At 47.5% G+C, this 16,289-nt stretch overlaps 1 protein-coding gene across 1 annotated transcript; it reads right to left on the bottom strand.

Moving 5' to 3' along the window:
• Positions 1–2,770: 2,770 nt before the first annotated feature.
• LOC125509629 (peroxidase 17) lies at positions 2,771–6,483 on the bottom strand. The gene is made up of 3 exons (XM_048674646.1): positions 6,040–6,483; positions 5,712–5,903; positions 2,771–3,600 (listed from the first exon to the last, which is right to left on the bottom strand). Exons 1-3 carry the CDS (start codon positions 6,256–6,258, stop codon positions 2,980–2,982), a joined length of 1,032 nt encoding a protein of 343 aa, XP_048530603.1. The 5' UTR covers positions 6,259–6,483; the 3' UTR covers positions 2,771–2,979.
• Between the last annotated feature and the right edge of the window lie 9,806 nt (positions 6,484–16,289).

Here is a 16,289-nt window from a genome sequence, read left to right as displayed (position 1 = left end):
TGACTATGGACATTGGATGTTATTGATAACGAGATCACATCATTAGGAGAATGATGTGATGGACAAGACCCAATCCTGAACATAGCACAAGATCGTATAGTTCGTTTGCTAGAGATTTTACAATGTCAAGTATCTTTTCCTTAGACCATGAGATCATGTAACTCCCGGATACCGTAGGAGTGCTTTGGGTATACCAAACGTCACAACGTAACTGGGTGACTATAAAGGTAGACTACGGGTATCTCCGAAAGTGTCTGTTGGGTTGACATGGATCAAGACTTGGATTTGTCACTCCGTATGATGGAGAGGTATCACTGGGCCCACTCGGTAATGTATCATCATAATGAGCTCAAAGTGACCAAGTGTCTGGTCACGGGATCATGCATTACGGTACGAGTAAAGTGACTTGCCGGTAACGAGATTGAACGAGGTATTGGGATACCGACGATCGAATCTCGGGCAAGTAACATATCGATTGACAAAGGGAATTGCATACGGGGTTGATTGAATCCTCGACATCGTGGTTCATCCGATGAGATCATCGTGGAGCATGTGGGAGCCAACATGGGTATCCAGATCCCGCTGTTGGTTATTGACCGGAGAGTCGTCTCGGTCATGTCTGCTTGTCTCCCGAACCCGTAGGGTCTACACACTTAAGGTTCGGTGACGCTAGGGTTGTGAAGATATGTATATGCAGTAACCCGAATGTTGTTCGGAGTCCCGGATGAGATCTCGGACGTCACGAGGAGTTCCGGAATGGTCCGGAGGTAAAGAATTATATATAGGAAGTGCTGTTTCGGTCATCGGGACAAGTTTCGGGGTCACCGGTATTGTACCGGGACCACCGGAAGGGTCCCGGGGGTCCACCGGGTGGGGCCACCTATCCCGGGGGGCCCCATGGGCTGAAGTGGGAGGGAACCCAGCCCAAAGTGGGCTGGGGCGCCACTCCCCTAGGGCCCATGCGGCTAGGGTTGAGGGGAAACCCTAGAGGGAGCGCCCCCTTGCTTGGGGGGCAAGCCCCCCACCCTTGGCCACGGCCCCCCTAGTAGATTCCATCTACTAGGGTCGGCGCCCCCCCTAGCACCCCTATATATAGTGGGGGAGAGGAGGGACTTCATACATCAGCCCCTGGCGCCTCCCTCTCTCCCCGTTACGTCTCTCTCTCGTAGTATAGGCGAAGCCCTGCTACTGTGACGCCCTGCATCCACCACCACGCCGTCGTGCTGCTGGATCTTCATCAACCTCTCCTTCCCCCTTGCTGGATTAAGAAGGAGGAGACATCTCCCGTCCCGTACGTGTGTTGAACGCGGAGGTGCCGTCCGTTCGGCGCTTGGTCATCGGTGATTTGGATCACGTCGTGTTTGACTACCTCATCCCCGTTCTTTGAACGCTTCCGCTCGCGATCTACAAAGGTATGTAGATGCATCCGATCACTCGTTGCTAGATGAACTCCTAGATGGATCTTGGTGAAACCGTAGGAAAATTTTTGTTTTCTGCTACGTTCCCCAACATGCAGAGCCCACCCAAGGTCTTTCCGGGTGATGCCAGGCGATCCAAAGCCAACGCAGACAGAGCGCTCTACCGAAGCGCTGCAGGTCGGGGATGCCTAGGCCTCCCTGCTCTGTTGGGGCACACACCGTCGGCCAATTGACCTTGCAACTGGCACCAGTGATCTCTTCGTCTTGGCGCCAAAGGAAGCGACGCCTGCACTTGTCGACCTCCCTGGGGATCTTCTTTGGGACACGGAGGACGGTGAGTGCGAAGGTTGGCATGGCGTTCAACACGCAGCGGACGAGCGCTCGGCGACCTGCCATCGGCAGCAGCTTGCCCTTCCATCCCGCTAATCTTGCCTTGATTCTATCGATGATAAACTGGAGGTGAACGAGGCGTAGACGGCCCGTGGTGACCGGGAGGCCTAGATACCTAATGGGGAAGGGGGCGACCGAGCCCGCAAAACCCTGTAGCACCTCCCCAATGTTGATGCTTCCGCAACGGATGAGGGAGACCGTCGATTTAGCTGGGTTGATGCGGAGCCCGGTTGCTCTTCCGAAGTCACCTAGAATGTGCAGCAGGGAGTCGACCTCGTCGCGGCTAGGTTTTAAGAAGATGACGACGTCGTCAGCATATAGGCCATGAAGATTGTAGGATGTCTAAAAAAATCGTAAAGATTGTAGTGGCTAGGGCGGCTTGTATGCTAGCCTTTCGTCGTGGGTTTGAGACTTGGCGACCATAGTTTTTTGCGTTAATTTTCACTATGTAATAATAGGTGGGACCCACTGCTCATAGATTCAAAAATACATATAAGTTTGTTATCCATATTAGGCATTCGAACGTGAAAGAGTGGAGTGGCTAGACCGGTTCGTGTTCTAACTTTTTTGTGTTAATTTTCGCATCTACTAGTAGTATAGTGGTTGGCTTTTTCCGCAAATAAAAATGCAAGGGGGTTTTGTGCAAAAAATGTCACGATGTTTGGCTTTTTCGCAAATAAAAAATACAAGGGCCTTTTGTGCAAAAAAGCGTCACCCAAGCGCCATCACTCAGTGATAGTGGGGCCATACACGCGGATACTCCCACATACACGATTATGATCGTATCTGCACACTTAAGTAGAATTGAAGTTACTGCAATTTCATATTTTTAAAGTTTTAAAACCAAACTAAGCATTAAGCGCTAGTTCTATGACTCTTGAAATCATTATTTGTTTTTGTAACCATCTCTCTAAGCATCTTGCACTATCGCTAGCTAATCTTTGGAGAATCAACAAAGAAGCAAACCTTAATGCAGCCTTTGGCAATCAAAGTACCAGAGGCATCAATTTCTCTATTATTCCTCAACAATTAGCAATAAGCAGTAGCCAGACCTGAAACCATTCTTGGGTAGGCACAGAACTGCGACACGACCAAACCTATGTCAAGCATATGGATCGCTCCCACACCAGAGCTCCCGTGAGACACCTACAGGCCTACCGTAGAACCAGGTTCAGAAGTCCAGCACCCGGAACGGCGCGACCTGCTTCTCCAGCGGCGGCCGCCCGCCGTTGGCGACGCGGCAGTTGCGCCGGATCTCCCCCTTCCTGGGGTTCTGGAGCTCGCCCAGCTTGACCATCCCCTCGATGAAGGCCCTGAAGAAGGCGTCCTGGTTCTGGCTGAACTGCGTCACCACCCGCCGGGTCCCCTCGTTGTCGGAGAAGAGCGTCTGGTCGGAGTTGAGGAATCCGCGGAGGTGGACCAGGTCCTTGAAGTACTGGTTGTCGAAGACGACCGGGGTGGCGTCCAGGCCGCCGGTGACGTTCTGGTCGCCGGTGAGGGGGCAGAGCGCGTCGAGCGCCTGGCCGTAGGCCGGGTCCATGTGGGGGTCGGGGCGGCCGGAGCCCGACTGGTTGTAGAGGCGGAAGACGATGGAGAAGCAGCGGGCCTCGCCGATGGAGTGCGAGCCGGAGAGCGCGACGAGGTCGGTGACGGTGAGCTTGTAGCCGGCGAAGAGGCGGATGAGCGCGCTCGCGTTGGCGCGCGGGCTCGGCATGATGTTGTCCGAGTCCTCCTGGCTCGCCGTCAGACTGTCCTCGCGCCCGAGCCTCACGTCCCAGTTGGGTCCACCAGTCTGCGAGACGAGGAAATAAACAATTCAGAGTCAAACCAAGTCAAAATATTGACTCTATTGTTGTTGTTGACGTTGTATTCTGGAGTAATTATCAATCAAAACTTGCCAAGTTAACCTCTTAACTCCTACAATTTTCACTTTCTGAAACAAGTTTAATTGGTGCTAAAATATAATGAAATCAAGACCCATTAGTGATGGTGCAGCGCTCTTTTATATTCAAGCAATTCAGCTGCTTACTGTACTCGATGAATCGATCCCTCCATCAACTCTATGCGACCGAGAACGTAACAACGACAAAATGGAAACAGAGCTAAAATACGCTGAAAACAAATATTAGCTCCATGGCCTGAACCAATCAAACACCCGGATGAATCTCAGTGAGAAGATGAACGCCACGCATGGTTGGCATGGCGACACGCGCGCAAAACAACAAGGGAGCAGGCGAAGTACTAAAACGATCTTCATTGCAGCAGCGGCAGCATTATCGTCTGATTCTGATCCGACAGAACGTGTGTGAGACACAGAGGAGGCAAAGGATCTCTTGTGGACCAGCCACGCACGAGGCCCAGCCCCATGCTATCCTACTCTTGTCCCTCGTCGTTCTTGGCGCAGGGACCGGCTCGACAGCACCGGACGGGGTACGCCTGTCGGCACAGAGACGTCCAGGGTTACTATACCTGTAGCTGGGGCCGTCGGCCCTTCCGCAGGCTAGGCCACCTCGCCTGGCCGTTTCCGGCCTCGTTAAATGCGCCTGCCTAGGAGTCGTGCAACGCTGTCTAGGCACGGCGGCAACCTACGCACGAAATCAAATTACAGAATAAACTGTTTATGAAACTATTTCACGCGGCTAACCTTTTTGTATGACGCCCGACACGAAGGCACTACACTACACTGGCGTTACACGCCTGGTCAGCGTCGCACCCGTGTGATCCGAAAATTACTAAATCGGTGTGCAGCGCCTGAGAGCTAGTCGCCACACTATACAGTGTAGCGACTAGCTTCTAGGCGTTATACTAGTGGTTGCTTCATTTTGTAGTGCAGCGCCTAGCTCTCAGGCACTGCACAATGACTTAGTAATTTTTAGATGGTCTGGGGTACAACGCTGGTCAGGCGTGTAGCGCCTATCTGTGAGGCGTTGCACAATGTAATGTAACGCCTTTGTGTCGGGCGTCACACAAAAATGTCAGCCACGTGAAATAGTTTCACAGGCAGTTTATTTTGTGATTTGATTTTATGTACAGGTCAAATTTGTCAAATTTGCCGGGCACGGCAGGATGGACGCGGGGGTGACGCTGACGCCATTCCAGCCCGATTCTGGTTCAGTGTGGTGGTTACGGGGAGCAAGGGGCGCCCATGCGTCAGTCCCTGTCAAAGCATCGCGCATCCGGTTTTGTTTGGAAATATTTACGACTCACCATTTCAGAAAAACATTAAAAGGGGGGCATTAACATGCTGCCCATGAACGTTTCTGGCAAAAATTAATGCCAAATACTGCAAGTGGTTACCGGAATAAAAGTCAGTGCGAAGATAAGCGATTCTCGATCGCTCGTTGTGCCGTCAACAGTGTAGGAGCTCCGAACGAAGTGGATGCGCAGGATTTTTTTTTATAAATAAAAAAGGCAAGGAGAAGACGGTGCGTGCGAGAGACGCTGACCACAGGTAGGAGTAGGCGGGGCCGCTTGCGACGACGGTGACTAGTGTTGCCAGCCAAGCACCAAATAGAATTGCCAAAAATTAATGGCAGAGCACTGATACGCACAGCACTGAAGTACTCCTATACTACTAGTGGACAAAAAGGAAATTAATTAAGGCAATTTTGACCCCAGGTTTCTCTCAGTTTCTTCCCCCTTTTCCATTTTGAAAGACCGGGCCTCTGGAGTCTGGATTCTGGAACCGAAACCGCCGGCAGGTCGGCCGGGGCAACAATTAATTGCACAGGAAACGCCAGGCAATGGAATGGAATGATGGAACCCCATGGGCATCGGCCTCGTCCCCGTCTCGTCTCGTGAACGACGAAAAGCAAGGGAGAATCTGCGCCGTGGCTGCGGCTACGGGGCACGGCACGGGTTACCCGAGCAGCCAGGTGCGGGGGGAGAAGGCGGCGCACGTACCAGCACGACGGCGTCGCGGGCGGCCATGATGATGATGTCGGCGCAGGAGACGACGCCGGGGCACTGCTCCTCCAGGGCGCTCTTGACCTCGTCCACGACCTCGAAGGAGCGGAGGGAGTTGATGTTGGAGAGCGCCTCCTTCTCCCCCGCCATCGTCGGCGTCGCGTCCATCAGCACCGACCCGTCGCATCCCTGGCACAATTAATAAAATCGCCGCCGAAACCGATCAGAGACCTGAGACTGAGACCACCACGCGGCGGCAGCAAGCAGAGCGCGCGGCGCGACGGGGATCGATCGCGCATGTTTGAAGAGAGCAGAGGCGACTCACGTTGACGAAGCAGTCGTGGAACTGGAGGCGCATGACGGAGGCGACGCTGCGGGCCTCGCGCGCGAGCGCGCGGGCCATGACGCGCCGCACGATCTCCTCCGCGCGGGGGCACGTCTGCGCGTAGTACCCGACCCTGAGCTCCCTCACGGCCGCGTCCGCGCGCGCGAACGCGAGGCACAAGGCGAGGGCGAGGAGCAGGCCGACGCGGGGCGGCGCCATGGCGACGGGCTCGATCGGAAGGGGGCGAGGGAGGGAGGGAGAGAGGGTGGGGCGTTCGATCTGGCTACCGGATTCTGCTCTGCTCTGCTCTGGCGTGGCAGCGTACAGGAGACGGACACCTCGCGAGGCCCCCGGCCGGCCGTTATATAGAAAGCGGAGGCGGCCAGACGGGCCGCTCGGTGCAGTGCAGGTAGGTGAGGTGCGGCGCGGCGGTGTGGGCGGGTCGGGCGGGCGGGCGTCTCGTGGGCTGGCTCTGAGCCGTCAAAAATATCCGGCGGAATGGGGCGCGGTGATAGGATGGCACGGCCGGCTGTTTGTTTGGCTTGGCTGTGGGGGAAAGGGGAGCATTGACCGACTTTTCGTTGTGCGCCTCGGCATCTACCGATGAGCACCGTGGTTGGTTGCCACGTGTCGGGACCGGAGTGATCTTTCTTCTCGTAGAGTCATGCGATGTTTATCACTCATCGGGAGCACCGGTGCATCCACTCACGCTGCAGGGGGAAGTCAAGGAGGAAGAAAACTTAGCGCACACACTGAAAAAACGACGTGGACGAACCATCCCGAATAAGGGCAGATTTTCCGGTCCCCCAGTCAAGCAGTGTTTACTTGGACGCACTGGCATATTTTGACTTGTACTCCCTTCATAAATAAATATAAAAGTGTTTGGATCGCTACTTTAATAATCTATAAATGCTCTTATATTACTAGCATAGTCATGGTGAGCCCATTATTTGCCTTTCTCTTTTTCGGTTATCTTTTGCGGATTTTTTGTTTTGCAGGTGCTTTTTTCAGTATCACTCCAAATATAAATTGGGTTGGATGAGTGAAAAAAATGACTCACAATCTCAACCGTGAGTAACCATCGATTGTGTTTTCAAGTCAAGGAGTCCTTGCGAAGCAACATTGCACCTATGCTATGCGCAACCAAAGAATGGACCCCACTTTATGAGGTCGATTTTCAATTGAGGGAGCACGACAAATTGACCACACATCGTTAACAGTTCACTAACGCATTGGTTCAGGTTGATCATTCTGGTTTGGTGTTGTTTCAAGCATTACTCGAAGTACCAACAGTTGATCTATGGATCATGTCATCACCGAATCAGTATGAGACCATCGTTATCAGTTATTGGACCTGTGATGGATTCAAAGGCAAATCCTATATACCTTAATAGTTCATGTTCACTACCTCTATTATCTTAACATGCACATATGCCACCTTAAAAGAGCATGGTGCCCCCATGTTTGGTTTTGGTAATTGATGATAATCCCTATAGACTAATGTTTGCCTTGAGTGATATTTGAAGGGTTTGTCCATAAGCATGGCTTGAAGACTATTAGTTGGTTTCAAGGCTATAAGAAGGAGATTATGTGTTGATCAAGGTGTTATTCATGGAGTTATTCAAAGATTGGTCATGTGAGCGTTGAGCCTATTGCAAGCATGTCTTGAAGAAGAAGATTGTGTAAACATTCATGTTTACCATCAAGACATCATCTTAATGAAGTGAGAAGATAAGATTTAAGGTTGATCAAGACTAAATACAAAGAGTGATTTAAGTTGACCAACACACAATGCGTAAAATATTTACCAAGTGGGATCAAGAGAGATCTCATGCTATGGTGGGCATTGTCAACTGCGCTTTAAGTACTAAACCATGGTATTTGTGAGGTTTCTTTGTGGGGTTAGACATGTTTTCATGGGCTTGCATTAAAAGGAAGACTTCATATAACCAATAGAGGGTGACAACAAGTGGTGATCGTCATCAAGGTTGTGTCTGGCAAGTTCAAGTGCAGCATCACGAAGAGATCACATCCTTGAAGCTTTCCGTCCATTGTGGTGACAATGGACATGTGAAGATGTCCTAAGAAGAGGCTCACCCATAGTGGAGTATAGGGGAGAAAACTACTAGGCTTCATCGAGCCAGCGCAACCAAGAAAGGTGATAGAACTTGAGGAGGACAAGATCATTATCATCTAGCTCAAGTGGGCTATGCGCTAGGCAAAGGTTGGTCCTTGATAGGTTTTCTATTTTACCGGTCTCATGGTGTTAGTTGGGAGACCGGGTTATAGGATCGATAGTCGTACTATCAAGGGGGGCTCTCACGTCAGTAGCTTGATCACATCGTTCATAGAGAGCTCAAACCATTGCCTCCTTGGCATCATATTTCTTGGTTCTTGTTTGGCCTTTCTCTATGTGAGTTTGTAGCTTGTGTTCATCTTCTCAACATGCTCAAGTTCATTGAAAACGGATTTCATGTGCATCATCTCTTGTTTTTGTTGTCAGAGTTTTTGTCAGATCTTCACTTATGGAGGTTTCACATATCTTGTTGTTAGCTTTCTATCAAGGTTGAGTTCGTCGAAAACAAAGTTCATTTGCAGAAGTTATGGCGGTTTTAGTCTTACTTACATCCATCTGTTTTGCTCGGGCAATTTTACAGCATCCAGGCGGTAGTACCGAGCGGTACTTCCATAGACCAATGCCGCTCCTACTTCCACTTGGAATTTAGCTTCTGCGAGTCTTTGTTTTATAAACGGTAATTGAAGAGTAGTACCGCTTGTGCGGTACTGCTGCTTGCTACTACCTCCGCTACTTCCGCTCTAGCACCGCTCCACTTCTGCCGGTTCCTTTGTAACCCGTCAACAATTAGCTGTAATACCACTAGTCGGAGCGGTAGTACCGCTCTGGCGAAACTACCGTCCTTGTACTTCTGTACTCGTTGGGTTGCGTTGACTGGGCGAAGCGGAAGTACCGCTCCCCGGAGCGGTAGCATCGCTTGAGCACGACCGGTGAACTTAATGGTTGGATCTCTCCACCCACTATAAAAGGGGGTCTTCTTCCCCATTGCCCCAACCGTTCAAAGCAAGATTTCTCCTCCATTGTTGACCTCCAAAAAGCTTTGCTTACTCTCCATTCCTACCATGAATCTTGCATCTTTTGAGAAAAAAGGGAGAGTAGATCTAGATCTACATTTCCACCAATCCATATCTTCTCTAAGTGAGAGGAACCTGCTTGTGGATCTAGATCTTGGAGTTCTTTTGTGTTCTCCTTGTTCTTCCTCTCGTATTCCTCCATAGCTTTCATTGCTTTGGCGGGATTTGAGAGTGCGGGACTTGAGCACTTCGTTTGTTCTTACCATTGCATTAGTTTTATCCATTTGAGTTCTCCATGGTGATTCGTGGAAGTGAAAAGTTGAGTAGCTTATTACTCTTGGGTGTTTGGGCACCCTAGAGCTTGTGCCTCTTGGGTGCTTGGACGCCCTAGACGGTTGGTGGTGTCACAGAGCTCAACCATTATGGTGGGAAGCTCGGGGCAAGCTTCAGGGTCTCCAATTAAGTTGTGAAGATTGCCCCGAGCAATTTGTACGGGTTTGGTGTGCTCCCCAAGGGTCGCCAAATATACGTGTTTGGTGACCGCCCACAAGGGTCGCCAATTGTACGGGTTTGGTGACCGTCCACAACGGTCGCCAATTGTACGGGTTCGGTAACCGCCCTCAAGGATCCCTTAGTGGAATCACGCCACCTTTCATTGTGTGAGGGCATGAGGAGATTACGGTGGCCCTAGTGGCATTTTGGGGAGCATTATGCCTCCACACCACTCCAAACGGATAGCATCCACAAGGGTGTGAACTTCAAGATACATTGTTGTCTCTGCGTGCCTCGGTTATTTCTTACCCGAGCCATTTACTTATGCACTTTACTTTGTGATAGCCATAGTGTTTCATGTTATATATATATATATTACTATCCCTTAGTTGTTTATCTTACTTAGCATAAGTTTTTGGTGCACATAAGTGAGCCTAACTGATCTAGGTTTTGTGCTTGATAAATTAAACGCTAGTTTTATTCCCCATTTGTTCAAGCCTAAACCATAACTATTTTAAAGCGCAACCCCCCCCTCTAGGTGACATCCACGAACTTTCACACCTCATCATAGGTCCACTCAACATGTATGAGAAAAATTTTCAATTATATCATGCAACTTATATTCAATAAATATTTTTCAACTACACAATAGTCAAATACGACGTATAAAATGTATTTTTAGTTCTAGTTCATATATTATTAATTCATCTATTCATATTTCACACAATCAAATCATTCAAAATATATTGCAATTAATTCCCGAAGCAACATGCGGGGTATCCTCTAGTTACTCACAATAAATGAGTACCACCTTACGTTTGTGTGAGTGCATCTAGTGCCCCTTAGTGATTTTGGTGTATTGAAGACTTATAGGTTAAGGGACTAATGTGTTTATGAGTGTACACAGGTCTATAAGTCTATGAGGAGTTTGATAATTACAGAGAAAGTCGACCCCTAAAAATGAAGTTCTTCGTCTGAAGACTTTGGTATTCTGAAGACTTTCTAAAGACTTTGAAAGTGAAGAAATTGGTGTGACCTTGAAGACTTGGTATTCATTCAAGGAACATGAAGCGTGAAGACTTTTGTTTTCGTAGTTTCATTTTCTATTTCTTGAGTCATAGGAAACACCGTACTGTTAAAGGGGGTTGAGGAAATACTAAGGAAAAATTTCCAAGTGATGCTCAACTCAAAATCCTACACCTACCAATCCCTTCGAGTGAAGCCATTGGAAATCTCATACAATTCAGTCAATTTCTTCAGTGACAGAGACGAAGTTCTTCTGGTCTCTGAGGAATTTGTTCTAACTGAAGAGTTAGGAATTCTCCAGTGCGGATTACCTACACAGTGAGGAACATGATAGCCCTGAGGATTTTGCTACTCAAAATTCCGACCGTTGCTGTGCTATGCGCCAGCTGTCCCAAAATATCTATCCACCTAACGGTCATATCATTGAAGGGCATTTATGTCTTATCATGTCGGGCTACTCCCTAGGCTATAAATAGCCGCCCCCTACAACCACTAGCTGGTTGGCTGCTCCGAGAGAAACTGACACTTGTCATTTGAGAGCAACCCATCCTCCGAGGACTTTGAGCGAAAATCATCAAGTGAGGAAAAACCCAAACCCCAAACACCTACAAACCCCAAGTGATTGAGCATCACTGAAGAGATTGATCCTGCGTGGATCCGACGCTTGTTACCTTTGAAGATTGTGCTTCTTCCAGACGGTTAGGCGTCATGGTCTAGAGCATCCAAGAGGAATTATGGATCGCCGAGTGACCAAGTTTGTGAAGGTTCGGAAGTCACCTGAAGACTTACCATGAGTGATTGGACGAGGTCTGTGTGACCTTAGTTCAAGGAGAATACGGTGAGGACTTGGTGTCCTGAGCTGCGTGCTCAGGACTGGGTGTCCAGGACTGTGTGTCCTCGAGTTTAAATACTCAGCCGCTCCAACCAGACGTACAACTAAGACAGCAGTTGGAACTGGTCTACCAAATCATTATCTTCACCAAGCTTACTGGTTCTATTCCCTCAACTCGTTCATTTCCTCATAACTGTGTTGTGTGTTTGTTCATATCTGTGTTTGAAGACTTTGACTGAAGACTTTCTCAATTTCCTCAATTCAATTTCTTCAGTCTGTTTGTCCTCATCTTGTGTTATCATGTGCTTACGCTTCCTGTACTCTGTGCCTGTCTTCATTTCATCATGATGACTATGCTTGTATTCTGTTATGTTTACTTTTGAGTACTTATTCTGCTGCTAGTAGTTCTTCGCTAAGGAATTTCCTCACCGGCAAATTTCTTAGTGAAGAATTTCATAAAAATCACCTATTCACCCCCCCTCTAGTCGATATAACGCACTTTCAATTGGTATCAGAGCAAGGTACTCCCTTGTTCTGTGTGATTTTGGTTTAACCGCCTGGAGTTTTAGTTATGTCGACCGCAGGTATGATCAAGGTCTCTGCGGGGTGTCCTACCTTTGATGGGACAGACTACCTCTACTGGAAGAATAAGATGCGAATGCATCTTGAGGCAATTGATAACGATCTGTGGTATGTTGTGGAAAATGGTGTTCCCTCAGTCACACCTTCTCTGAATGCTGCTGATGTGAAGAGATTCAAGCAACTCGACTCTCAAGCGAAGAATATCATATGTGGCCATCTGAGCAAAGGACAGTATGGCAGAGTGAGTGCTTTGGAGACAGTGAAGCTTATCTGGGACAGGTTGTCCAAAGTGAATGAAGGAGTCTCAACACAGTGTGACTCTCGAGTTGATGTTTTTCGCAATCTCTTCAATCGCTTCAAAAGACTCGACAATGAAAATGTTCAACAAACCTTCGATCGCCTCACTGACATCTCAAATGAGCTTCAAGCACTTGGTGCCACTGACATCACCGACCATGAGGTGGTGAAGAAATTGCTGAGATCGCTTGATTCCTCATTTGACACTCTGGCATTGATGATACAAGAACGTGCTGATTACAAGTTACTTGATCCTGCTGATATTCTCGAGAGGCTAAATACTCATGAGTTCCAACTTGCTGAAAAAAGAGATCTCTATGGTTCGAGCTATGGCAGATCACGTGCACTGAAGGCCAAGGCAGTATCTGAGTCCGAAGATGAAGACTCTGATAGCAGCCTTGGCGATCCTGAAGAACTAAGCCATGATCTAGCTCTGCTCATGAAGAAGTTCCAAAAGTTCTCAAGACGTGGTCGCTTTGGAAGACCCACAAGGAGCAATGATTCCTCATCCAATGACTACAAAAGGAGGCTCTGTCACAAATGCAAGAAACCTGGACATTACATTCAAGATTGTCCTCAGTGAGAAAGGGAATCAAAGAAGAAGAAATACAAGGATTACAGTTCTGATGATGCGAAGAAAAAGAAGAAATCCACAAAATCTTCATCATCAAAATCCTCAAAGCCTTCATATCACAAGAAGAGCAGCTCCAAGAAGGCTAGGGCATTCATTGGCAAGGAAATGGACTCTGAGGCTGAATCTGAAGAAAATGAGGAAGAGGAGACATCTGAGGAGTCCGAATCCGGAGTGGCTAGCCTAGCTCTCCCTACTGCATTCGTCAGCAAGTCTATCTTCAACACTGAAGAAAATGACCTCACCAACAAGGCTGATGAAGGCGATGATGACTACGCTCCCACCTACTGCTTCATGGCAAAGGGTGCCAAGGTACTCAAATATACCTCCTCTGAATCAAGTGATAATGAATATGATGAAAACCTTAAGCCCAGCTATTCTAAACTTGCTAAGATTGCTGTAAAACAACAAAGGGCTCTTGAAAAGGTTCAAAATATGCTAGACAAAAGTGATGATATGTTGGGTGAAGAAATGGATTGCACTAAAGCCTTGACTGAAAATCTTCAGAGACTTCAGACTAGGTTTGACAATCTTCAAGGTCATCATAACACTCTCTTATCTGATCATGAGAAGCTTTCTTATGAATTTCTTCAAAGAAAGCAAGACCTTGAGAAGCTAAGAGTGAGTGATGAAGATCTTCAGAAGGAGCGCGATTCATTACTTGCTCAACAAATTAGCGCTTCTCAGGAAGAATTTGTTCCTCCATGTTTGAAATGCATTGAACGTGAATCTGCTAATTCTTCACCTGAATGTTCAAATGCTGCTAATGTTTCAAATTCTTCACATGCCTCTGCTATCACTAATTCCTCATCTGAGAACATTACTAGTATCACTGATGATGCAGGGTTGAAGGAATTGTACATGACAGGCATGTACAAAAGCCTCAAAGGGCATCAGACTCTTTGTGATGTGCTTAAAAAGTAGATCCTCAATAGGAACCCTAGGAAAGAGGGTATTGCTTTTGAGAGAAAATTCAATGCTGATGGTACATATTGGAAGCCTGAGTAGTACCCCAAAACTACATGGGTTGCTGCAAAGGGACCTCCAGTTGATCCATCTAACCTATCTGGATTTGCATGTGAATCTCCTCATTCTGATGATGATTCATTTGACTCCAACTACAAACTGTTCAAAAATCAGAATGGTGAAGTATTTGCTAGATATGTTGGCACTAACTGCAGGAACGGTCCCCCTATGAAGAAAATCGGGGTTCCCAAAAGATGCCTTGAAAATCTTCAGGTGAATGTCATCATGACGCCACCTGTGAAGAATAGGAACCCCAGATCAAATTCTTCATATGGACCAAATTCTTCATATGGATCCAAGTTCTCATACGGACCAAACTCCTCACATGGATCATATTCCTCAAAAGGATCAACGTCTTCATATGAACATCATCATGCTAACCCATCTGTTTCGCAGGGAAGATCTAAGGATTATCGATATGTGCAGTATTCTTCAAATCGTTATGTCCATAAGTCCTCGAAGAATTTCTCTGCTCACTCTTATGCTTATTCTAACCTCTCTTATGTGAAACGAAATGGACTGGCTTCTATGCCATCCTTCTCGTATGGAGCTCGCAGAATGATGAACTCTTTGCCACCCCTTCAGATGTGGGTGGTGAAGAAAAAGAACTAATCTCTTCTGCAGGGTCAGGTCTCCAGACGTACATAATCGTCTGAAGAATTTGCTCGAGACCTGAGCATGCCTGATAGGACGCAGGCTAATCATGAAGAAATGAACTTTCATTTCCCACGTCCTCACACTGCTTTATCTGTTCTGTTGCTTGATGAAATTGATCTGATGAAATGATGTCATATTCTTCACTGATGAAGTATATGAGTGTGTAAGCTGCACTAATTCATCTGTAGGATGATCAACCCAAAGCCACTGAGTGGGTCCTCGATAGTGGATGTACAAATCACATGACTGGTGATAAGAATCTATTGATGGATGCGCCATTATCTCCGCCGCATCTGAAGCATATCATGTTTGCGGACAAAGGTAAAAGTCAGGTATTGGGTCTAGGTAAGGTTGCGATCACAAAGGATCGACACATGGACAAAGTCATGCTTGTTGAGTCCCTAGGTTACAACCTTATGTCTGTCTCAATGCTTTGTGATCTTGATATGGTTGTTGTCTTTGGCAAGTACTGTTGTGTTGTGCTTATGGAAGCTGACAATTTCAAAGTCTTCGAAGGCTTTAGGAGAGGAGACCTGTATATTGTTGATTTCTCTACAGGACCACAATCAGCCGTGTGTCTACTTGCAAAAGATTCAGAAGGCTGGCTCTGGCATCGACGACTTGGTCATGCAGGCATGAGGAATTTGCACACGCTTGCGAAGAAGAAGCATGTCATTGGCATCGAGAATGTCAAATTCCTCAAGGATCACCTATGTGGAGCCTGTGAAGCTGGGAAGATGACAAAGGCCAAGCATCCAGCGAAGACTATCATGACCACCACTCGCCCATTTGAATTGCTTCACATGGATCTCTTTGGTCCTAATCATTATTCTGCTATTTCAAATGAAGCATCTCAATATGGCTTTGTTATTGTTGATGATTACTCTCATTACACATGGGTACACCTTGTTACTTACAAACATGAAGTGCAGGAAGTCTTCAAATGATTTTCCTCGAGGGCTTCAACCAACTTTGGTGTGAAGATCAAGCACATCATAAGTGACAATGGCACTGAGTTCAAGAATTCTAGTCTCGATGACTATCTTGATGAACTTGGTATTACCCATGGGTTATCTGCTCCCTATACTCCTCAGCAGAACGGCGTCGTGGAGCGCAAGAACAGGACTCTTGCTGAGATGGCTCGCACTATGCTTGATCAATACAAAATGCCTCGTCGTTTCTGGACCGAGGTAATTGATACTGCGCGCCACATCATCAACAGAGTATATCTTCACAAATTCTTCAAGAAGACTGCCTATGAACTCCTCACTGATAAGAAACCCAATGTAAGTTATTTCAAAGTCTTCGGTGCTAAATGTTGGATTAGAGATCCTCATCACAACTCAAAATTTGCACCGAAAGCACATGAAGGTTTTATGCTTGGTTACGGAAAGGACTCGCACACCTACAGAGTCTTCAACAACGTTCTTCACAAGGTTGTTGAAACTGTAGATGTGCGGTTCGATGAAACTAATGGCTCGCAAAGAGAGCACCTATCTACTGTGATAGATGAACCAGCACCTGAGGAAACTATCAAGTTCAAGGCTACTGAGGATGTCATTCCCACTGAAGAATCTGCTGAAGAATTCATTCCAGAACATGAAGAACGTCGAGCTA

Source organism: Triticum urartu, chromosome 5, assembly GCF_003073215.2.
Source record: "Triticum urartu cultivar G1812 chromosome 5, Tu2.1, whole genome shotgun sequence".
NCBI classification, from domain to species: domain Eukaryota; kingdom Viridiplantae; phylum Streptophyta; class Magnoliopsida; order Poales; family Poaceae; genus Triticum; species Triticum urartu.
The sequence above is the reverse complement of the archived record's forward strand: the minus strand, read 5'-3'. Positions and strand labels throughout refer to the sequence as shown.

Bases quoted from the DNA above. Each gene is read 5' to 3' on its own strand.
- LOC125509629 (XM_048674646.1), bottom strand. From the start codon at position 6,258: ATGGCGCCGCCCCGCGTCGGCCTGCTCCTCGCCCTCGCCTTGTGCCTC. The intron at 5,904-6,039 runs GTGAGTCGCCTC...TAATTGTGCCAG, and splicing joins TCCACGACTGCTTCGTCAAC to GGATGCGACGGGTCGGTGCT. The intron at 3,601-5,711 runs GTACGTGCGCCG...CTCGTCTCGCAG, and splicing joins CCCGCGACGCCGTCGTGCTG to ACTGGTGGACCCAACTGGGA.